At 46.5% G+C, this 23,162-nt stretch overlaps 1 protein-coding gene across 2 annotated transcripts in view; it reads left to right on the top strand.

Annotated features, from left to right (window-relative positions):
• RNF149 (ring finger protein 149) overlaps positions 1–23,162 on the top strand; it is a 175,945-nt gene that overhangs the window by 55,723 nt on the left and 97,060 nt on the right. Inside the window, exon 2 of one of the 2 annotated variants that reach the window (XM_069636719.1) lies at positions 7,907–7,933. The exons of the other annotated variant lie outside the window; for it this stretch is intronic. Within the exon in view, the coding sequence (XP_069492820.1) occupies positions 7,907–7,933 (27 nt within the window). The remainder of the gene's footprint in view (positions 1–7,906; positions 7,934–23,162) is intronic. 2 annotated transcript variants of the gene reach the window in all.

The raw sequence follows: 23,162 nt of genomic DNA, 5'->3' as shown, positions 1-23,162 counted from the left end.
TCGATTCCATACGCTTGAGTTTCAGTTTCTGGCCGCCCCCACTTTTGCCACATTGGGCCCTCATAAGACCAATTAACCGTAGATCACTCTTCTTGTGCATCTCATGGTGTTCTTGCCAGTGAACTGCAGTGGTAATTAAGGGTCTTGACGGCTAAGGCTGGCCAGATGCTCTGTAATTCGTACCCGTAACTGCCTAATTGTACTGCCAATGTACAATTTCTTGCAAACAAAAATTATTGCATATACTACAAAGGTTATTCTGCAGTTAAAAAAATCCTTAATCCTGATCTCAGTACTTTCTTTATTTTATTTTATTTTTACATTTGTAAAGCGCCACACAGCCCAGAGGCATCGGGGCGCTGTTGCAAGATAATGACTTAGTTTCAGTACAAGGAGGGGTAGATAGAGGTTACAGCGAGATCGTATCTACCCCTAGCCTGGGAAAAAAAAGGACGTTTGACATTACATTGGTTATACAGTTGACATGGCCCAGGGTTTTATACAAACAGCATCGTTTTTATTGCTTTCCTGAAGCACAAGTGGGATTTGATACCTCTAATCTCGGCGGGTAATAAGCTCCAGTTGGTGGCGGCGAGGACTGGGAAGCTAGTGCCACCTGCTCTGGTTCTGAAGCTTTTTGGAATTGCTAGGCGGTTGGTGTGGCTAGATCTAGTTGGTCTGTTGGAGGGGGGATCGGAGAATCTCTGCGCAAGGTAGCGTGGCGCTGTGTCCTGTCGGCATTTGTGGGTGAGTGCCAGTGATTTAAAAAGGATTCGTTCCTTAACTGGAAGCCAGTGGACGGATTTTCTGGTGGCTGAAATGTGGTCTCTTTTCGAGATTCCTGTTGCTGCTCTGAGGGCATTGTTCTGCACCGTTTGAAGTTTTTTAATGTTTTTGGCTGAAGTGCCTAGTAGGAGTGCATTGCAGTAGTCTAGGCGGGATCCTATGATAGCTCTTGCGATGGTGAGGGAGTTTTCCTGCGAAAGGAAGGGCCTTGCTGCGGTGATAAGTTTTGAGTGGTAGGCTGCTGCTGAAGAGATTGCGTTGACCTGTCTGTCCATGGTGAGGTTGGAGTCCAGGTAGACCCCAAGGGTTTTGACTGTTTTGGAGACCGAGATGCAGCAGTTGTCGATGATGGAGTCATATTGGGACCCCATTTTATTGATTGTGGCAGGTGATCCGATGATGAGTAACTCTGTTTTTTCGCTGTTGAGGCAGAGCCAATTCTCAGCCATCCAGGTTTGGATGGTGGTGTAGATGGAGATGAGGGTTTTTTGGTCGGCTTCATAGTCTCCGGTGAGAGGGATGAGGACTTGTGTGTCGTCCGCGTAGTTTGTGTATGTGATGCCCATTGCATCGAGGTATTTAAATAGTGCCCTTGTGAAAAGGTTGTAAAGAGTAGGAGATATGCAGGATCCCTGCGGGACACCGCATTTAATGAGATGTGACTGGGCGCAGGCTGTGTCCGAGAAGACTTTCATTTCTCTGCCCTTGAGGAAGGATGCTATCCAGGCGGTGGCTTCTGGTGAGAAGTTGCCCGCTGTAGAGAGGTGGTGGCAGAGGGTGTCATGATTGACCAGGTCGAATGCCGCCGAAAGGTCTAGTAGAAGTAGGAGAGCTGGTTTGCCTACGTCTCTTAGGTCATCGATTTGGTTCTTGAGGTCCAGTAGTGCTGTTTCTGTGCCATGGTTTGGCCGGAAGCCAGATTGCCGGAGACCAAGTAGGTGATGCGTTTCTAGGTAGTTTTGAACTTGGATGTATGCAGCTTTATCCAGGATTTTGAGAAGGAATGGAACTGTTGTGATGGGCCTGTAGTTCCCTGGTACCTTGGGGTCTAGTGTGTGTTTTTTCAGTAATGGGCGGACCCAAGCTTCTTTGAGGCAGGATGGCACTTGGTTGGATCTGAACCAGGCATTGATGAAGGCTGTGAAGAACGGTACTAGTGAAGGTGCGCTATCCTTGATGAGCTGGGCAGGACATGAGTCGCCTTTACAGTTGGAGGGTTTGATGGCGTTGAGTATGGTTCGGACTTCCTCTTCTGTCATCTCCCGGAACGAGAAGGATGGGATTCCGGAAGGGGCGGTGTTCTGGTGTAGGTTGGATAGTTGTTGCGATAAGGCTTTTTGGTGAGTGATGATTTTATCTTGCAGAGTATTCAGTTTGTTGAGCATGGCTTCTTGGATGTCATTGCACCAATCTTTGTCTTTATTCAAGGGGTTAGGGGGGGGATTAGGGGACTCCAATTCTCTGAAGATAGCGAAGATTTCTCTGGATCCGGATTTAGCGTTGGCGATCCTGGTATTGAAGGAGTTGGCTTTGGCAGCAATGATGGTGGATTTGTATTGTTTGGCGGTGTCTTTAAAGGCTTGTTTAGTGATCTCAGTGGGGTTCGTTTGCCAGGCTTTGAGAGCTAGTCTTTTTTGTGAGCGTAATTTCAGGAGATCCTGAGTGAACCAAGAGTTAGTTTTTTTTGGTGGGTTTAGCTTTCCTCAGTGCCAAGGGAGCAATGGTATCTATGGCCTTGGTGATAATGGCGTTGTAGGTTTCGGCGAGAGTGTCTGGGTTGTTGGTGAAAGGGTGTTTGAGTTCGGGAACCAGGAGATGGGGAGATAGTCTTTCCTTGGTTAGTTGCTTGGTGCTCCTCGTGAGGGCAGGCAGCAGAGCTTGGTGAGCGGTAGGTGGAGTTCTAGAATAGTTGATATTGAAGTGGATGATGGAGTGGTCCGACCAGGGAATGGGGTCAATGATGGGCGTCGATATCTGACAGTTGTGTTGGGTGATCCAATACAGTATGCGGCCTTTGTTGTGTGTTGGTCTTAACACCTCTTGTTTGAATCCAAGTGTTGTGAGGGCGTTGTTGAACGAGGTGGCATTCCTGTCTGAGGGGTCATTGAGCCCGAGGTTCATGTCACCCAGGAGGATGGACATGGTGGTTTTCTTGAGGTTGTTGCTGATGGTGTGTAAGAGCGCTTCTTGGAATTCTCCCGCTGGTCCTGGTGGGCGGTATGTGAGGTGGGCGGTGATGGTGCAGCTAGGTGAGGGGTTGATTTTGACGAGCATGTAGTCACAACTGTGTGAGGGGTCTCCTAGTATTTTTCTGATAGGGATGGATTGTTTGGCTATCAGTGCGACCCCCCCCCCTCCTTTTTGTGTATTGCGGTCTTGCCTGAAAGTTGTATAACCATCGGGTAGGGCAATGGCTAGAGCAGGGCCTGCGGCTTCATGGAGCCATGTTTCGCAGATAAATAGTAGATCAAGGTTGGAGTTGCATATGAGGTCGTGGATATCTAGGGCGTGTGCCGGGAGGGAGCGCGCATTGATGAGGGCGCATTTGAGTATTGATGGTTTGCTTAGGGTCGATACGCTAGCAGTGGTGGGGGCGAACATACCAAGTGGTTTACCAATATCGTCAGTGGCAGCAGTAGAGACAGTGCTGGGCGCACCTAAATCACACATCACAGTAGCAACAGTGGCAGCAGCAGAGGCAGTGCTGGGCGCACCTAAATCACACATCACAGTAGCAACAGTGGCAGCTGCAGAGGCCGTGCTGGGCGCACCTAAATCACACATCACAGTAGCAACAGTGGCAGCAGCAGAGGCAGTGCTGGGCGCACCTAAATCACACATCACAGTAGCAACAGTGGCAGCAGCAGAGGCAGTGCTGGGCGCACCTAAATCACACATCACAGTAGCAACAGTGGCAGCTGCAGAGGCCGTGCTGGGCGCACCTAAATCACACATAACAAGTGGAATCACAGTAGCATCAGTGGCCATGGCTGTAACATACATATCAAGAGTGTTGGTGTATGCATCACGCCTCGAGTTACATTCAATGGAGGCAGTACATGAGGCGTGCTTTGCGTTCATATCGCAAATTGCACCTGTAGATACAGCGGCGGTGGTCTTGATGGCAGGTACAGTTTTGGCCCGGATGGGGGTAGTGGGTTTCGTGATGGGGGTTGCTTCTGAAAACCGGCGACCTGCAGGGGGGCATGGTTGATGCCTGTATTGCATTGCGTGCACAGCGGAAGAGACAGGCTGGCAGTACCGGGGCGGTGACCAGAGGGTGATTGGGACATGCAGTGCGGCTGAAGGGAGAGATATCCTCGTGCAGAGGCGGTCGTTTCTGCAGAGATAGGAGAGGGGGACCATGCAGGCGTGCGGGGCTGCTGTGCGGGCTCGTAGGCGTGATAGCCTGCTTATTAGCGGTGCGGGGGACCAATTAAAGGGGGGGGTCTTACCTTTGGTCGGTATCCGCACCTTCGAGCAGCAGAGAGCAGACGAGAGCTCTGGATGTGGCCTTTTCCCTGGGCCTTCGCCCTGTGGCTTCGCCTGTCGGTCGCCTCCGCCTACTTTTAAAGCAGTAGGGGAGGGGCTGGTAGGCTCCACGGGCCTATTGGATGCTCGGGCCGCGGCGGTGATGATGCGGCGGCCATCTCTGTTGTTGATGGTGGTTGCTATGGCAGCGTAGGCGGCCATTTTGGAGGGGCCGAGCTCCTCGTGGTTTGCAGCAGATGCCGTGGGTGCTGATGCACGGCTGTATGGGCGGATGCACTCCGGTGCGAATTCGGATGCTGGTGGGGGGGATCCTCGGGGCAGCAGCTGATCCTTCTCTCGCAGCAGAGCAGACGAGAGCTCTGGATGTGGCCTTTTCCCTGGGCCTTCGCCCTGTGGCTTCGCCTGTCGGTCGCCTCCGCCTACTTTTAAAGCAGTAGGGGAGGGGCTGGTAGGCTCCACGGGCCTATTGGATGCTCGGGCCGCGGCGGTGATGATGCGGCGGCCATCTCTGTTGTTGATGGTGGTTGCTATGGCAGCGTAGGCGGCCATTTTGGAGGGGCCGAGCTCCTCGTGGTTTGCAGCAGATGCCGTGGGTGCTGATGCACGGCTGTATGGGCGGATGCACTCCGGTGCGAATTCGGATGCTGGTGGGGGGGATCCTCGGGGCAGCAGCTGATCCTTCTCTCGCAGCAGAGCAGACGAGAGCTCTGGATGTGGCCTTTTCCCTGGGCCTTCGCCCTGTGGCTTTGCCTGTCGGTCGCCTCCGCCTACTTTTAAAGCAGTAGGGGAGGGGCTGGTAGGCTCCACGGGCCTATTGGATGCTCGGGCCGCGGCGGTGATGATGCGGCGGCCATCTCTGTTGTTGATGGTGGTTGCTATGGCAGCGTAGGCGGCCATTTTGGAGGGGCCGAGCTCCTCGTGGTTTGCAGCAGATGCCGTGGGTGCTGATGCACGGCTGTATGGGCGGATGCACTCCGGTGCGAATTCGGATGCTGGTGGGGGGGATCCTCGGGGCAGCAGCTGATTCTTCTCTCGCAGCAGAGCAGACGAGAGCTCTGAATGTGGCCTTTTCCCTGGGCCTTTTCCCTGGGCCTTCGCCCTGGGCCTTCGCCCTGTGGCTTCTTTGTAAGTGTATTTGTCACAGTCCACATGTGCACACCTGCACATGCTGCAGGTACCAACCTGTCAGCATGTACAACCAGTCACTGCAACTTCTTGTATTGCAACGGCTACTATCAAGAAATTAAGGACAAAATGTGTTCCGGATAGTGGGCGCCCTCCTAAAAAAAATATTTAGGCTTAAGATCGAAGTATTGCGTAAACGTTTCAAATGCTTACTGCTGAGCAGCGCAGATTTTCTCCAGTTAACACGTTGCATGGGGATGGAACCCATGACTTGACCATTTGAACTTCTTTTGGCAATCATTTATGGACGAATGTTAATTTGCCCTGATTTGAGAAAGGCTAACCAGCCGAAACGCGTGTCATCAGAAAGAGCAGTCGGTTATTTGACAAACAATTTGACCAGCTACCTCAATGTGGCGCAAGTCTCCGGGAGGTTCTTGCTTTAGTTTTGTGCATATTAAGGTGGTTTATGGCTTTCCCGCATATTCCCTCCACTTACTCCAGGGAGACGCAACACTAGTTCTCAATCACATCTACAATCAATAGTGTCAATTGCATAAGAATATCTGTTAAACTTTCAAGTCGCCAGCAGAAGACCAGTCTGAGGGGGAACATCTTGTACTTATTTGATTTCAACACAGACCGGTCTTGCATCTGTCTCCCCAACTCACCGGCTGGGTTGATTTCTCTCTGGCGTTTCTTGGTTCTTGGAGCCAAGGAGGATCCCAGCGGCTGCTGCTCCTCCCCACCTTGGTCGGTTATGCGGGCGGGCCTTCGGTATCTCCGACACACAATGCAGGATTCTTCAGTCTGGACGCTTTATGACTCAAAGGTTTCTTGAGCATAATGGTTTCTTGCAGAAAAGGTCAAGGGTATTTCCCTCCTTGCAAACACTTATTGGTTTGCAGTCTTTCTCCCCTCGTTCAGCTGATGACTCGAAACTGTTCCTTGTGTGCTTTGCCTCGCTCAGTGTGCTCTCATGCTCCGCCTTCTATCCGTATGGGGAAGTTTGATGGAAGTCGGGTGTAATGGATTGTCAGTAATTACCTGATCAAACCTGAAAATGTTTACCCGCAGAGTGGGCAGTCCGTGTGAAAGTGTTTGAGAAAGGAAGGAGCGGTGGGGGTAAAGTTCCCACATATTCTACCTGGTAGGATGGGGTAAAGGTGTTACAGGGGGAGGGATACAGCGTCTCGCCATCCGGTGTCCGACTCCACAAAGACCCCTCACCCAGGTGATCCTCCCGCAGTGGTCCACCTCCCAGGAACTGGATCCAAAAGCAATGGCCGTGTCCTGGTCATCTGGATGATAGATCCCTTGGGACTATCGGGTGAGACATTTGGGTGTCTCACACCACTCTGAGAACTTATCAAGATCAGTCTCGCTCAAGTTGAGCATATTATATAACATTGCCCATGATGCGGCCCTATGACAAAATAAATGAGACCTTGAAACAAATAACTATGGTTATTTCAAGCAAACTTGATCAATTTATTGGTATCTCACAAAAACCAAATTGGTATCTCACAAAAACCAATGTGTTGCCTTTATTTCATTTTTTGCAATTGGAAAAACTCCAATTGGGTCGGACTATATTTACACGACTATTAAGACCTCACCATCCATTTCCAGGGTGATCATCTAATTTTTCTTTTCATCTTCAGTTTTTTAATCGGGCTAGGTGACACCGACATACCAAAGAATAATTGCCTTTTATATACACTTGTTAAAGAACTGCAAAGAATGAGCGCTGCACAGCCAGCATACCTAGTTCTAGTTATTATTTACAATAGATTGCTGTGACATCACACGCAACGTGCATGTGACGTCACGCGTACGCCCGGTACATAAACGAGCAATATGGCGCCCACGTGCGAGGTGCCTGGAATCATTCCACTCCATTTTTAGCTTTCCTAAAGAGGTAAGCAGCATTTTGAGGATGATGGTGCCACATCTACAGCTACTACAGAGGAGCTACCTTCAGGACAACAGCCCATTATTGCAATATTAAGCAATTTACTGGCGATCTAATGGGTAAGTGACCAACTAGAGATACTCGTGCTAATGTGACTCACCAATACTTGATCATTTTCTTTTAGGCAAGATCATTAAGCAGCAATTGGTGAGTGATGTCATTACTCACCCTGTAACGGATACGCAATCAGAATCCTGAGAGGGACACATTGGCCAATAGCATTTGGTCACATTGATAACTAATTTTTTACCAACAGCTGTAACGATTATATAGTGAAATGCGTGGGACTAATGCATGTTTATAGCACATTATCTTGATTGCACAAGTGCAGGGATTTCAGGTGCTTCACTCAATCCATATCAGAAATTTGATTGCCTCATCTATATCAGCAATTTGATTGCCTCATAATGATCACTTTTAGTACCAAAGGAGGGCCCACAAGGCTTACATAGCACATGTTAGCTAGACAATAAGTCTTATTCTGAATCCTTACTTTTGCTTGTCTTATGTTTTTGTTTGTTTTTACAGTGTCAACTGCCTGCCTTTATGATTATGGTATGTAATCTTATTTTCTTTTTTGACATTGTTACACTTTATTTCTTCAGAGCTTTGTAACGACAGCCTTGAAAAAGACTGTCGAAACACGTGTCGGCTGTAAACAGAAACTATTTCTGGCTCACAATAAATCGTATATTTTGAAATAGAACTGTATAGAAGAATTTGATATATATATACGATATTCATCTTAATTATTGGCAAAGCGCAAACCATCAGTACAACTAGCTAATTTCTTGCTGCACAGCAATGTTTAAGTCTGTGTGTGGGATGCTGATCAGCTAATAGAAACCTCACTGTGTGTGTTCCCCAAATGTTCCCACTGACTGGTAACCTGTAGGGGCCTTTTTAAGTGTTACCTGATGCATGTCATTTGCTGGAAATATTTAAATATTTATTGTATTATCTTATGAAAATACATTTGTATTGTGAACCCACCCCGTATTTGACTGGAATTGTAACGTAAAATACGCAGGATGATGTTTGTTCACCTTCACTGATTTTGTTGATGAGGACGTGTTTGTAGATGAGCAACCTTTCACCTATTTTGTTACGTTATCAAATATTTGTACTACTTCCATCGCCACCATAGTGGTCTTAAACGCTTGCCTGAGAGGTGGTGTATTGTGACCACGCCATGCTGTCGCTAGACCTTAGTCTATGAGAAACTTTGTTACCACATTATTGTAATGGAACTGTACTCTTGATTTCATGCTAAACAACCAGTACTTGTAAGCCTTATGCACCCACAAATTAGGCACATGAGTTGTGTTAAGGGATTTGCCCAAGTTTACACAATTTAGTCAAGTAGCTGGGACTGGAAATCAAAACCTACAAGTGGCACTGTTGACGACTTTAGACTAAATCTTCTCCCTTTGTGGGAAGTGACCCTTGCAAGCACAGTAGTGTAGTCCTGCAAATAGCTGATTTCTGTTGATCTGTTTTTATGCGCCTGCAGAGCAACAATTTAAATGTAAACCACTGTATCAAGTGGGCTGAGGGGTATAATTGTGCTGTCACAATCTTTTCTTTGCCAGGGATTTGCAACGTATTAACCCCCCCTCACCCAGTGCGTGGGCTCAAAGTATAATTAAGTACATCCCTTCAAATCCTGCCTGTGCACGAAGGCCATACTTACTCACCATTTGTAATAGACCCTTGTCTTTGTACACAGGCCTTGCACTGATGTATGAAAACATGAATGTGCCGGGTCAAAAGCTTCTGTATAATTTTCTGTCGTGCAAAGAAAAAGACGAGGCGCTTTTTCCAGAAGCCTCGACTTGGCAATTTGAGAATAGCTCACTGCCCAGTGGGACTGTTACGTTTGCGTTTGTGTGGTATTTTCATAGAATTGCCTTGTTTCCCTAATACTGCACATTTCCACCTTCTTATTCGGTTGTACGTCAGGGGACATTGCTGCGTAAATCATAAATTACATTTTTTTTTTGTGAATAAACGCAAGCCCTGCAAAAGGATAGTATCGCTTGTGTAACAAAAACGAAACGCGCAGGGATCTGGGCATGTTCAATTTGCATCCGTCTTTGTAAGTGTCAGCAGGTTCTACGTCCTCTAAATTATGCCTTGCAAGGTGATCTCTCGGGGCTTTCGGCATTAAATATTTTTTTAGGACGTGGGCGCCATGTTTGGCACAATGATGCTATTGTGTGCCCTTGATGACCACAGGTGAGAACACAAGCAGCCGTTGGTGTGCAAGTAGCCACCATGACTATGGTGGCCGCCAACGAGTGACATCAGTTGGATGCCACTTCCAAGTAGATGGTGGAAACAACAATTGACTGTACAATGCTCCTGGTAAGACTTTAACATTGGAGTATTTCGCACCCCGTTTCTCCAAGTGAGCAGTACATTGAGTTTGGGTGTTTTTAAGCAAATACAAATCTCAATATAATATACCTGAACCAACGGATCTCTTTTTGTTAGCCTTACTTTATAATAATAATAATTTTGTATTTATATAGCGCTATGAACGCTCGGGCATCTGAGCGCTGCTTATTATTACCCATGGTGTGTGGTGCTTATCATACCTAGTAAGTCATTTCGATTCAATAATGCGTTTTAGCTTTAAGTTCAGCCAGTAAGTTTCTTCCCTTGTCACTTCTCTGCTGGTTCCACTGATAAGAATGTTTCCATGAAGATTTGTGCGTAGAGACGGAGGGGTGGTGGTGGTGGGGGCGGCGGGGGGGGGGGGAGGGGGTGTTGGATGTATTTATATTTAATTTTTTTGTTGTTGCTCATTTGCCTATTTTTGGGAGTAAAAATTGTTGTATATCTCTGTGGGGATGATTGTGTACCCTCCTTGATCTCTATTTGATGCCTAATAACTGCTTGGTGCAAAACTATGCAGGGGGAAAAATTGAGGCATCGTGGGGGGACCCATATTCCCCAAGTATTCAGTAAACCGATGCAGGTTTCAGGCCGTAAAATGTACTCTCTTGACTCTTGGCGAGTACAACATTTTGTACTTGTGTGCATGTGGAGAATTGAAGTAGTGAGTGACACTTCATGCCTGGCTACTAACTTGAAATGTTGAGCCCTGCTGGTTTGGTATTTTCCTGCCACCCTCCACCTTCAGGATTTTCCTCCATGTGCCCACAGCCAAATGTACTAAATTTACCTGTCGTCTTGACACCGATCTACTTCGTGTGCCTTTCTCATTTCTACCGAACACACCATGATCTTTCCTCCTGTTACTGTGTCACCACTTCATGCCCCCACTGAGGTTACCACGTGGCCGACGTTTTACATGCATGCCAAATGTGACATGGCCTGTTGGAAATAGTTGGAGAAAAGGGGCTTGGAAAATAAAGGTTGAAGAGGGGCTGTTAAAATAGGTTTCTGACGGGGGTTCCCCAGGTGTGGGTGGGGAGGGGAAAAAAGCAGGACTGCTAGTACCAACAACCCACCCTCAAGCATTCAGAATGATTTAGCCCTCTGTGTGCAGCGCCCTGGTAAGCGATGTCAAGTGTTGAAACCGTACACACGAATAAAGAGGTGATTGGACAGGGGGCGGAGGCGCAAGGCTGTAGGATGCCGCAGAGTGGGCAAGGAGACCAGCCTTACAGTGAACAGCCTAGGCTGGACTGCAGATCGAAGCACTGAAATGAAGCACTGCAGCAAGTTGTCCCCAGTCCATGATTGATGTGCTGCCACTGAGCACAGAGTTATTACAACAAGTCTGTTTTTCGAGGCAGGAGTGGGAATACGATTGGAAGGCGGGACATCACAACTGAACTCCTGCAATCTTTTTTAAAACTTTTTATTTTTTTTTTAACAAAGTTTTTATTAATTTTTCCAATGAAATGAAAAACACTTAAGCATAGTACAAAAATGGAAAAAGGGAAACTAGGAAACAAAAATAGAAGAGGACACTAGGAAGGGAGGGGAACAAAGGGGAAAGGGACATTAGTTTAATTTGTAAAGCGCACCTAACCATCAGGTAACTGGGCGCATGAAACTTGATATATGGTTACAAAAAACAAAACTGCTGTGAAATACAGGTAAGAAAAAAAGACACGCCGACTCAGAGTAGTCGGTGTACACGTGAATACAGGTAAGTGCTAGAAAATAGCGGATGTGAAAATTGTATGACAGTGCAGGCAGATGGCATAGGCTGTTAAATAGCCTTGTCTGTAAGCCAGTTCTTTACTTTGGTTTGGGAGGGCCAGAAAGATTGTTTGGTTCTGATCGAGAGAGAATTCCAACATTTGGCAGCTTGAACTGGGAAGCTGGCTCCTCCAGTGGTTTTTAGGTTAAACCTAGGGATGCTCAGGCGATGTGAGTAGATCGATCTGGTGGGTCTAGCTGATATCTTCCCAATAATCTTTAACTCTATCACAGTACCCGAACAAATGAATCGTGGATCCAATTTCCTTCTTACAGCCCCAGCATAAATTATCAGAAAGTAGTTTACTTTGCCACATTTTTAGGGGGGGGGGGGCGGTACAGATAGTGAATGATTCTTTGTTGCGTATAGCGCAAATCAAAGTCCACTTTCCAGTGTTTGAGACCAGTACAGATCCAGTTCTAGTCTGATTAGGTTAACTCCCTACCCAATTCCTTTTCTGAGGTTAACTTACTCTGCTCTGGCGCTGTATCTATCACGCTAGAATTAAGAAGCTTGTACACAGTAGCTGCAGAAGGATTTGACATATTTGAGAGCTGAATTAACACAGATGGTGTATTTTTGCATTCATAGGTGAGAGGAGGACCGCAAATAAATCTTGAAGTAGACAATAACACTTTTCCCTAGGCTTTAGCTTATACTAAGGAAGTCGAAATCTAACAGATCGTTGCCATCTAGGATTTGTCCTAGTCTCCATTTCTGCCTTCTGCCAAGTTTTCCATGAAATCATATTGTTAATACAAATCACTTTATTTATCCAAATACGTGAACTTCTACACTAGGGTTGTCAACTTCTGTTAGCCCGAAGCCTAAACCTCCAAATCCCATGTCAAGGAAGCTATCTGTCAGCAATGAATCCAGTACACTGTTTAAATGCACACTCCAGGCGACTCGTGGTTTGTTTGTTTATTTGTACAGCACTTAAAGAGAAGAGCTTCAAAGCGCTTCAAGGCGGGAAGGGAGCAAGGAAGAACAGTAGTCATTCTTGGGCCTTGAAGTTTTCGAATGATCAAAAATGTTACAAAAAATGTAACTAGCATACTAGGCCTGACAGCAATTTTCCTAGTGCAAGTGCATGAAGTTTCAGGTGAAACCGAACTAGGGAGGGGCGACAGGGAGGGAAACGGGGGGAAAACTGAACCTTACAAGCCCTAGTAAATTCCCGTCAAGCAGTGTACAGACGGACGTGCGAGGGTGGGGTGGGGGGAAGTAAGAGCGCCCAGTCCAGTAGGTCCCTGTGTTGTGTGCAGAGTGGTTACACCTCTCATTGAGCGTATGCTGAAAGTGCAGAAGTCTGAACATAGTCCAGAGGCCCGGAGGCAAATGCAAGACTGGCGACGGGGCCTGAGACCTGAGAGGCTGTGAAGGTGAACTAGGCTATCAGTTGGTAAAACTGAACAGAGTTAGGAAGGGAAGGAGGAGTGGGGAACGAGGGCGAAGAGGAGGTTAGCAGGGGAGTGGGATAGAGAAGGAGGAAGCGAAGAGGAAGGTCTTGAGGTTCCGGAACTTAAGGAGCTCCGGCTCAAGGTGGAGAGAGGCAGGAAGACTGTTCCAGAGGGAAGCACCTGCAGAGGATCAAGATCTACCGCCAAATCTTTGCTTAGAAAAACAGATCACCCGCAAAGAGTTGAAGGGGGACGATGGGAGCGCTCTAGAAGGAGAGGATTTAGGAAGAGAGCATTGTAGATGGTGTGGGCCCCGGCCTCAGAAAGCTTTGTGGACTATGCAGAGGGTCTTGAACTTGATCCTAGCAGCCATGGGGAGCCAGTGAAGGGATTTCAGTGCTGGAGAGATGCAGTCCCTGGGCTTGAGGCCAAGGATAAGTCTTGCGGTTCTGTTTTGGATGAGTTGTAGCAGACAGAGAATAGAAGTAGGAAGATTGAGAAAGAGGCTGTTACAGTAGTCTAGCCTGTGAGTACCAAGGCTCTGGAGACAGTGAGCTTTTGGGGGCAAAGTGAGAAAAGGTGTAATACCTCTGAGGAGGTGCAGCTGGTACGGAGACTTTTGGAGAGGTCCGAGATGTGAGAAGAGAACGAGAGAGTGGGGTTGAAGATGAGCCCCAGATTTTTTGCCTCACTAGTAGGTGGCGGCGCAGGGTCAAGGGAGGCTGACCAGTGAGAAATTTGGAAAGCAGGAGCAAGGGGTCCCAATTGGGACAATCTGTCTTACTGGCATTGAGGCAGAGATCCCTAGCAGCACACTTTTTTTTTTAACTTATCTTTATTGGTTTTTTGTAACAAAATAACAAGACACAATAATGATCAATAGGTCATAATCAAATAAGGATGGATTGTCTAACCACCCTCCCTTCACACCTACCCCTCCCACCCCTCCCCGAGACCACGGGCAGGCCAAGGTGGCCTTCATGTCCGCTTACAAGCCAGGGCTATTACTTCTGTCTGAGGCGTTGTCCGGTGCCCTGGGGTGAAGCAGCGGTACCGTTAGTGCTACCCAATGCTGTAGTTCTTCGCTGGAGTCTAGTCTCTGTTCGTGGATTGCGGTTTCCCATGCTCCGGTCTCGGCAGTTATCCATTTACAGAGATCTCCCCACCATTGAGCTTCGCTTGGGCATTTAGGGCTCTTCCAACCCATGGCTATGCGTCTTTTCGCAGTGATATATATCAGATCTTTAAGTTTATTAAGAGGTTTGTTTTTGCTGCTGCGTCTGTAGTTGCCTAATATACAAACCGCTGGGTCAAGGACTTGAACTTCGACGTCCGCTTCGGCCACTATCTTTTATTTGGGTCCAGAAGCCCATTATTACCGGGCAGCCCCAGAACATATGGGTCATTCCGGCCTTGGGTTCATTGCATTTGGGGCACACCTGAGTTCCAGCATTCTTAAATCTTGAGATAGCTTCTGGCGTGAGGTAGGCCCTGTTAGTGATATACAGTTGAATGAGTTGTAGGCGGGCATACCTAGAGATCCTCTTGTGGTAATGGGTTATCTTCTCCCATTCACTATCTTCAAATGCGAGGTCCAGCTCCCTCTCCCATCTGACCCTACATTTGAGTTTTTCTCGTCATGCCTAGCAACAAGGCCTCGTATAGGCGTGAGGTTTTGTGGCCTCCCTCTGCGGCATTGAGACTGAATTGCGGAAAGACAGTCCGGAATGAGCGAGGAGGAGGAGAAAAGGCTGAGGATAGCCTGAAAAAGTGCTGCGTGTCATCTGCATAACACTGAAAGGTAGAGGTAAAAGTAGAGAGTCTGTGAGCCAAAGGGGCCATGTAGACATTGAAGGACCATGGGGATAGTTTAGATCCCTGGGGGACACTGCAAGTAGAAGTGATGGAGGAGAGAAAGGCCCCAAGTTCCACCTGGGAAGGACCGTCGGAGAGAAAGGAGGCAAGCCACGCCAGGGCCCGATCTGTGACGTCCAGGGTATCACTGAGACTGGAGATCAGGATGTTGTGGTTTACTGTGTAGAAGGCAGAAGAGAGATCAAGAAGAATGAGGACCGAAGAGGAGTTAGTCAAGATTTGAGTGCAGGTCTTCACAGGTGTGCGCTGGATGCTCTAAAGCCAGACTGATGGTCACAGGGACAACCAACAGATTCAGTGTGGAGGGTAAGCTGTGAGATAGCTAATTTCTCCAGGAGTTGGCCCAGGAAAGGAGTGATAGAGATCAGGCGATAGTTTGCTGGGATAGAACGGTCAGCAGAGGGTTTTTTGAGCAGAGGGTACACTAGAGTGCTTGAGAGAAGTGGGGAAAACTCCTGTGGCAAAGGAGAGGTTGCAGAGGTTGGCCAAGGCAGGAGCAAGAGAATCTGTTGTCCTTGATGGATTTAGGAGGGCAAGGGTCTACCTGTTTGTAGGAGGCTTTCATGGACCGGATTTGTCTAGAGACCTCAGGTGTGACAGGGCAGAGGGAGGAGATAAAGGGAGGGTGGGTATTTTATGTTATGTGGTGATATGCAAATGATTTACAAGCTGCATTGAAAAATAATCCTTTGCTCAGCGGTACAGCCCCCGCCCAGATGGAGAAATGGTCCAAAGACGTATATATGGCTCGTACTTCGCAGACAATTTACTATTGGGTTGAGGATTACAATGAGTGTGCATCACACCCAGTGTGCATTACATGCACAGCGGAATTGCATGCTTGAATTAACATCACAGATGGATTTGTCAAATCGGTGGTCGTTCTTATGTTCCCAAGAAGCACTTTTATCAAAAGCAGCCAGCATCAGACTTGTCCACTCAGCCCCACCCACATCACTGTCAATCCAGCTCTGCCACCAGAAAGGGAGTGTGGGTTCCCACAGTAAATTTGATCAGTTCCCAGCACTGGTTGTATATGGTTTCTTATGGATCCCATTATAAACAATGGTAAAATAAACTGTAACTATGCACTGCATAACTAGGGGAATTTTTTTTGGGATAAGGTATTGTCAAAAGCATAAAAAGTCCTTGCCCTATAAAATCAACTATGTGCGCCTAGCATCCTAAATTAACTAAATATGGCACACAGATGTTTGTTGCATATGGACAGTGGGAATATTGCTCATGGTTTTTAGCACGAGCGAAAATGCAACCACCTGCAGTCAGATGATGATTTGGTGTTTCAGATTTCAGTTGGTAGGCTGTGTAGGGAGCGAAAGAGGTAGAGTGAGGTTTAATTTTACAGGAGAATGTGCAAAACCTAAGAGGTAGGCATTCTGGTCTTGCAGATGAGGAGTACAAAGATGGGGTCTGCGCAGATTTGAAAAGAGATTTAAAATGCCACACATCTCTCAAAGCATTTTAGTGTCACTAACCACCAGGCCAGGTGCCACATAGTATGCTATTTAAATATTTTGACACTATCCCCCTGAAAAAACACCTTGAATACGGAGGACATTGGCGCAAAATTAAATCACTCTACGTTTGATCACCTCATTCCTGACCGAGAGGGCTAAACTAACAGACATGGCCTTTCCGCGCAATCCGTCAGGACTCCTCTCTTGGGACTAGACCCCAAATCCTTCAAATATTCAGCTGATGCCCAAATTATCTAGAAGTTGCGAAGGGTCAGAAGGAGGACGCAGACACTCTGAGGACATTGTCCAAATGTTTTATATGTAAGCATAAGGCCTAACTTTCCCTATCGTTATGGGATATTCCCTACCTATATATCGAACAGATCTATGTGAACATCCTGAATCCTTTACAGCAAATCCTGAAAATCCTGACTACACCGCCCTCTGGTCCCCCCCTCACCTCATCATTTTTTTTCCACTTTTTCACACGAATAATTAAAGTCAGAGACCCACAGCCCGCTGAACTCTCCATACCCAATTAATATCCTTACCCAACATCTATATTTGTGTGGAAAAAGTGCAAAAATTCCACAAAAGCCCTCCTCATATTTCGGGTTCGTAGTAAAGGGGTTCGATCTTTCCATCCTATCCCTATCTAACTACGGTGCTAGTCAGTCATATGTCCAAATGAATGAATAAGTCTGCTTTCAAACTAATCTTACTGGCCCTACCACTATTAAGTTCAGGGGAGTGGCTCCTTTTTTTCCTAAGGATACTTCTTGTACTAGACTTTGGATTTCTTGTTAAAAGATCATCTTCAGATAGTCCCTATTTGGTTGCAGTATCAGTTCACACAGCGCCTTCATGCGACTGTTGGTTTTTCTCTCCTCCTTGACCATTTATACTTTCTTTGATCCTTTTAAGGGACTCTGAACAACCTGGAAATGTACAATATAATCTGTTAGTCTGTCCTTCTGGACAATTGTGGTTCACCTTACTGACATTTTCTGGTTTGTATATTGTTTACATTGATGGTTTCTCTGAGCTTCAATTTAAGACTCGCTTTCTCTTATGTTCCTTACTTCCTGTCTTGAATAGCTTGTCTGCTTTTCCTCTTGACAGGGTATTAATATCCAAATTTCCTTGTTCTCCCTCTTAGGGATTGCTGAGTTTCTTTCTCACATTAATATTGTTCCTAAGGATTTATCTGAATGTCGATTTAATACCAGTCTTTCTCTTATGTTCCCTTCTTTTTGTAGTCAAGGTTTGGGTACTTTTCCCCTTTTCCCAGGATAGTGATATACATGGTTGTTTTCACTCCCTCTCAGTGACTCTTACATCAAAGCAATTTAATTTCATCAGTTTCATATTCAACAATTCTTTACTTGTTCTGGGACAAGTTTCGGCATGTACTCTCTATTTAACATACTCGTCTCAGTTGATTGGAGACTTGCATTTAAAGGGACATGTTTTCTTTCTGCTTGATAATGATATAGATTGGCTTTTTTTCACATGTGACGAATCCCCCTACTATGGGACTTGTAAAGCATTGGTATTTTAGAGAGTCCCATGTATGGCATTGTGTGGAATTCGGGAGGGGAAGGGGTTGGATGGAGTCTCTCCTGGAGAGGCCTCACTTGCCTTGACTCCTATGGAGGATGTTGCGAAGCGGGTTCACCCTCCTAGCCTCACAGGGTGGTTGGGGGAGGCGGCTCCCCCTTGGGCAGAAGGGGTGAATTCACTTGACTCGTCACAAAGTTCAAAAACTACAGTTTACCTTGTTTCATCACATTCCATGAATATGTGGAAACCCGAATGACTGTAAAGAAACTCAACCCAACCGAAACTGAGCTTATGATTTGTGCCACCACACCACCACATCCCACCCATTCACCTCACCTTACCTAATGGAAACCTACCCTTTGTCTGTTAATCAGAAACCTCAGCCGCGTGATGAACAACCTTACCACTGAAACCACAGATTAAAGACATTGCTGCTTGCTCAGAAGACTTGGACCATCGTGCCCTACCTGATCTTCACGCACACAACCATGGTGGTTATTACACCAATACGCCGAAGACTAGATTATGCTGATAGCTTTTTAACTTGGCTCCCGGGATACTGACTCAACAAGTTAGAAAGATTCCAAGTGGTGCCTCCAAAACGACTTCTGTGACTTTTGCACATCGCCCTAACCCCCACAACACTCCACTGGCTCCCAATCAAATGGAGGGTTCACTTAAAATATCTGTTAATTGTCCACCCTCCGCACCTTCAATGACATCGGCTCAAAATCCATTACAAGGAAATTCATACACTGCCAATCATAAAGAGTGCTTTGATAAAACATCAATGCCCAACTAAGGTGTCGAGCTTCAGCCAGAAATGCCATAGAGGATCCTCCTTCTTGATTATTTCAACTGATCTCTCTGGAAGTCTGCCCAAAACACCTTTGCAGAGAAGACCCCAACCGAAACTTGAGAAAAAAAGCTTAAAACCTTGCTATTTAATTAACCCCAACAAGATATCCACTCCAAAACCTCAACCACCAGATGCCCACATACAGTAACTTATACCACTTGCAGCCCCTGCTCCCAAGTTGTACAAACCTACCACAAATCCACACGCAACTCATCAGCAAACAACAATTGAAGATATTTCTTTGGGTTGGGCTCCATGTGACTTTAATGGAATCAACCCATATGTTACAAAGATACCCACATGCAACTCATCAAAGTACTACTATTGGAGAACACTCATTCTATTGGAGCACCACGTGGCCTAACTGGAATCAAACCACTCTGATGATGTCACTAGGTGGTGCCAGACTCTCTCTATCCCAGATGGCACCCGATGCATTGATGTTCTCCCCCTCCCACTACATGTAACTCTTCTTTATGTACCACCCTACACTTAACATGCAGACATCCTCCTGTACACTCCAACTTTGTGCGTACCAGTTACCACTTCAAAATTAATGGACAGCTGACCAAGCTCCCTCCTTTAGCCTAATCGCAAACCCTCCGGTTACTTGCCTACCCAGACATACAGTGCTGTAACTTTCTCATAGCAGTGTCACCACCAAACCTATAGAACCAGAGTGGCACAGAGGATGTGGCTGCTTCTCGCCTGCACCCATTAACGCCCCAGGTTTTGCATCTGCTTCTCACTCACGACCACCAAGGTCGTTGGGTCTCTAAAAAGTCAAATTTCCGACTGCACCTCCTCAGAGGTACTCTGCCTTTCCTCTCCTTCCCCCAGAAGCTCATGGTATTTCAAGCTCTGGTTCTCTCTAGCTTGGACTATTGTAACTGCCTCTTTCTAAATCTACCTGCCTCTACTCTCCGCCCTCTGCAACTAATCCAGAACAGGACTGCGAGACTTGTCCTTGGCCTCAAGCCCTGGGATCGTATCTCTCCAGCTCTGAAATCTCTCCACTGGCTCCCAGTAGATGCAAGGATTAAATTCAAAACCCTCTGCATTGTCCAAAAGGGTTTCTGGGGCCTGTGTCCAAAATACCTTAAGCTATCCCTCCGCAAATACCTCCCCTCTTGAGCTCTTCGCTCCTCCACCTCCAACTCAATCAGGGTCAGACGTTTTTCTAAGAAATTAGCTGGGGGTAGATCTGTCTTCAGTTGGGGCCTCCCCCTGGAACAGCCTCCCTGCCACTCTAAAACTTGAGGAGAACCATCTCCGGTTCCGGAAGCACCTTAAGACCTTCCTCTTTTCTTCTGCCTTCGCTCCCCCTCTCCCCTGCTGATCTGTTCTCTCTTGGCACCGTGCACCTGGCCACCCTCTGTCTTTTGGGCCCAGGTGCCTTCTCATCCTGCCACTCTCCCGCACTACCTCCGGGCTACCCCTTGCACTGGGGTCTGTATCTGTACCCATACAGCCCCCCCCCTTTGTCTTCCTGCACTTATCAGACCTACCCTGTCTGCTGCCTTAAACTTAGCACTTGCAAATTGCTGGCTGCATTACCACTGTTTGTTGCCTTTATTAGTTATTTGTTATTTATCTGTTTCTCCTCTGCTTCGCACTTTCCACCTCTCCCCCCCCTTCCATGCACTTTTCCCCTCCCCCGCTCTCCCATGCACTTGCGCGTTCTCAATGTCACTGGGCCTAGTAAGATTGCTGTTTTGTTCTCCCCTGTCTACCCCCCCCTCCCTTGCCTTGTCGCGCTCTGAACTTGTGTACGAGCGCAATGGAAATAAAATATCAATAAAAAAAAAAACCTTTTCTTACAGGGCGATGTGCAAATAGGCCATCAAGACGGAAGAAGGGTGCTATACAAGACCCTTTTATATTACGTTAATGAGTGAGAATTGGCCAACTCGAAGGTCTTTGTAGACATTTTTTAGGGCATTCCTAAATGTTGAAATTGTCCAGTCAAAGTAGTTTATTCCAAAGTTCGGCACACTTAACAGCAATTGACTTTCCACTTCATTTTTCTTGTAGGGAGGAAGTTGTAAGAGCCTATTTGCAGATCACAGGTTCTCTGACTGGGTGTAGGCCCTTTTTAGCCTATCTTCTAGACAGTTCTGTGTATAATGCATGTCTAGAAAACCATGCCTTGCTGGGTCCTGGAAGTATGTACATTTTGCTGAGGCCTAGGAACAAGCAATCCTCTGTTTAGGTTGAGTTGGAACATAGGCCCTATTTCAATAGTCTGTATAAACATTAACAATACAAGTCTTGTGATCCACGTCTTCAAAGGAAGAATGTTCTTAAGGACACAGTTGCATTTGTTAATTCATGCTTGGATTTGAAATCTGAAAGAGAGGTTGGCATTGGAGGTTATGCCAAAGATTGCTAACTTTTTCGACTAGGTCATGGGTCTGCAACTTTTGGGCCGCCAGTTATGCTGAACTACAACTCCCATCACACACAGTCAGTTTGATCAATGGTGAAGGATCATGATAGTCCCAGTGTAACACATCTGTAGAGCCAGAGTTTGCAGAACCCCCCCCCCCCCCTACCCCCTGGACTGTGTCTTTAGGTAGCCCACTGATCTTGGCTAATTTGGTGATGTTTAATCTGGGCAGTGCCTTCACATGCAATTGTGGAGTAGGTATAGTCTCTGGAATGGAGTGCTGAAAAGGAAGATCTGTTTTGGATCCATTAATGCAAAAACTGGTGTCATGCAATTTTGAATCCTTGCGAGGCATGGTCAGTTGTTGCTGTTGTTGCCAATTAGATAATCGTCTGAAAGTCCTCAGTATAAGGCCGGTCTGGGGTTTCAATCAGCGAGGCCAACAGTTTCAAGTAAAGCTACAATAGCCAAGAAGATGGGGGATCATTGTTGGAATCTGCAATGCTGCTGTTCCGCAGCAAACAATAAATTGACCCAACCGACCAAGTTAATATTGGCAGTCAAGTTGGAAGAAAGCAATTTGAGCGCATTTAATTGTAAACCCAGGATGAGCTGATTGCGGCATCCTCGAAGTGTAGCATTAGTAACATAAGCCACAAAGTAGAATCTGAGCTGCAGGTTGATTCGTGTCACATGCATTTAAAATGTCTTCAGCGAAGGATTTTCATACTCCTGGTGGGCCTTACTCTAGACTGTTCCTAAAAGACTATTTTGGTAGGGGGTGAAAGTAGCCTGTTTCAGAGGCGGAGAGCAATTGTGGCCTCAGCAAGCAAGCTTATGTTGAATAACAGATTCTTTGTGTTCTCAAGTTTTCTGCTTTTCTTGTGTAGTTTTGCCAAGTACACCAAATCATGCATTGCTTGCTTGTATGTCAGTTGGATGTTTTGGAAATAAGCAGACAAACCTTGTCCACTGTGATAGTGGTTTGATAGATGCCAGGATCTGTGGACGTCAGACTGTATAGCGCTGTGTCCGTGATATGATGTGCAAAGGCTTATGCTGTTATGAACCATATAGCCAAATAATTCACACAAACATGCATGCATGCATGCATTATTTCTTTGAGCTCTGAAGTGTTACATACTAGTGCAGCAGTGCCATGGTGGGAAAACCTGAGGGACTATAGTCCTAATACTGCCAACACTGTAGTATTGTAGTGGTATGGACTTATTCCTTGAACTTTCGTATCTCGGGTCCACAAACTTTGTACATTTGTATACCAAAAATGGTGTACACCCCACTTCTCCAACCCCTTTCCTCCCCTAATGTGGTTATGGTTGGCCCCTTCTTAGCTCCTAGAAAACATTCAACCGTTGTGCTCAAAGCCAATGGTTTTTACAATTAAGTGCCGATGTATGACAATTATGTAGCCCCTCAAAGCAGATTAAGGATGGAAGATAATGCAGGTGACTATTTGGATGTATCAACAGTAACCCTCCCAGCCCCCGTGATCTTTACTCCTCAGACATCTATCACCAGTGACCCGAGTTAAGCTTCTTTGCACAGAAACCTTTCAAACATACATGCAAATGAGGGTCTTGGTCAGAAGATTACTTAGTTCTTGGCATTCTCTTTCTAGAGCTCAAAGTTAACCTTTATGATCCCAACAACATTTATCTGGGTGCGGGGGCATTCTGATTTAGCCTAGACAACACAACTACCATACTCTATTTGAACAAACTAGGGGGTGTGCTCCCGCGTTGGAGCATGCAGAGACAGTGTGAGCATGTGACCATATCCTGTACACATGGAAACCTCGGTCCATTTTCGAAGTATTCAGCACATGGTATCTTCACCAGATTGATTGCTGTTGCCATTCACTATTCTGAATGTATTGGCAATGGTCAGGATTCCTCAGGGATGCCTCTCTCATAACTCCAGGAAATTCCTGTTTGTATTCTCCCTCTCCCATGGGCATGAAGGAATTCAATGTTTCATGAACGTTTGCTCTTTACAGCACCCAAGACCAGCATGGAT

The sequence above is a fragment of the Ambystoma mexicanum genome, chromosome 7p, assembly GCF_040938575.1.
Source record: "Ambystoma mexicanum isolate Mex_15411 chromosome 7p, UKY_AmexF1_1, whole genome shotgun sequence".
Taxonomy (NCBI): Eukaryota; Metazoa; Chordata; class Amphibia; order Caudata; family Ambystomatidae; genus Ambystoma; species Ambystoma mexicanum.
Note: the sequence above shows the minus strand (reverse complement) of the source record. Positions and strands in the feature narration are given on the sequence as shown.